Source organism: Penaeus monodon, chromosome 15, assembly GCF_015228065.2.
Source record: "Penaeus monodon isolate SGIC_2016 chromosome 15, NSTDA_Pmon_1, whole genome shotgun sequence".
Classification (NCBI taxonomy): domain Eukaryota; kingdom Metazoa; phylum Arthropoda; class Malacostraca; order Decapoda; family Penaeidae; genus Penaeus; species Penaeus monodon.
The window spans coordinates 27602160-27602803 of record NC_051400.1 but is presented as its reverse complement, the minus strand read 5'-3'; the positions used below and the strand labels follow the sequence as shown (position 1 = coordinate 27602803).

The following is a 644-nucleotide window of genomic DNA, read 5'->3' as shown; positions in this document are numbered from 1 at the left end:
AGGTGTCTTGCTAGCTAAGACAGACACATCCATGGTGATACGCATTGCCATGTCAGATAAACTCATGTTGAAGTGTCTTGCTAGCTCCGATAAAAGAATACTTAGGCGTATTAGAAGCATAAACCTACATGTTGACGTGTCTTGCCAACTCATGCAAATGTACATTGAGATGCTTAGCAATCTCAGACAAAAAACATCAATGTCGAGGAATTTTGTCAGCGAATATAAATACATCCCTTTTCAAGCGTCTTACTTATGCAAACACATACATATTGAGTCATTTTGCCAGCATAGACACCTGCTCAAACACATCCGTGTTGATGTGTCTAGCCAACATAGACAAGCATACATGATGAGGTGTCTCGTCAGCTCACACAAACGCACACGAGTTCGATTATTCAAGAGCTAAAAGTGCCAACAGCAGCCACAATGAAAAACTACATTAAAGTTCCCACCTGGTACAATTACATCTTGGGATTGTATAATTTCGTAAAGGCAAGTCCAGCTTCTTAACGGGATTTTGCCTCTTCAAGAACTCCGTTTGAAAACCGGCTCCGGGAAATGAACTCTGGAAAAAAATTATTGAAACATTACAACCCTGGCAGTGTATAACTGAAATTGTGATGACTGTAATGGTATATCTA

At 39.9% G+C, this 644-nt stretch overlaps 1 protein-coding gene across 1 annotated transcript in view; it reads right to left on the bottom strand.

The window, feature by feature from the left end:
* LOC119582142 overlaps window positions 1-644 on the bottom strand; it is a 10587-nt gene that overhangs the window by 6459 nt on the left and 3484 nt on the right. The window contains exon 2 of the mRNA XM_037930380.1: window positions 456-568. Coding sequence (XP_037786308.1) covers window positions 456-568 — 113 coding nt within the window. The remainder of the gene's footprint in view (window positions 1-455; window positions 569-644) is intronic.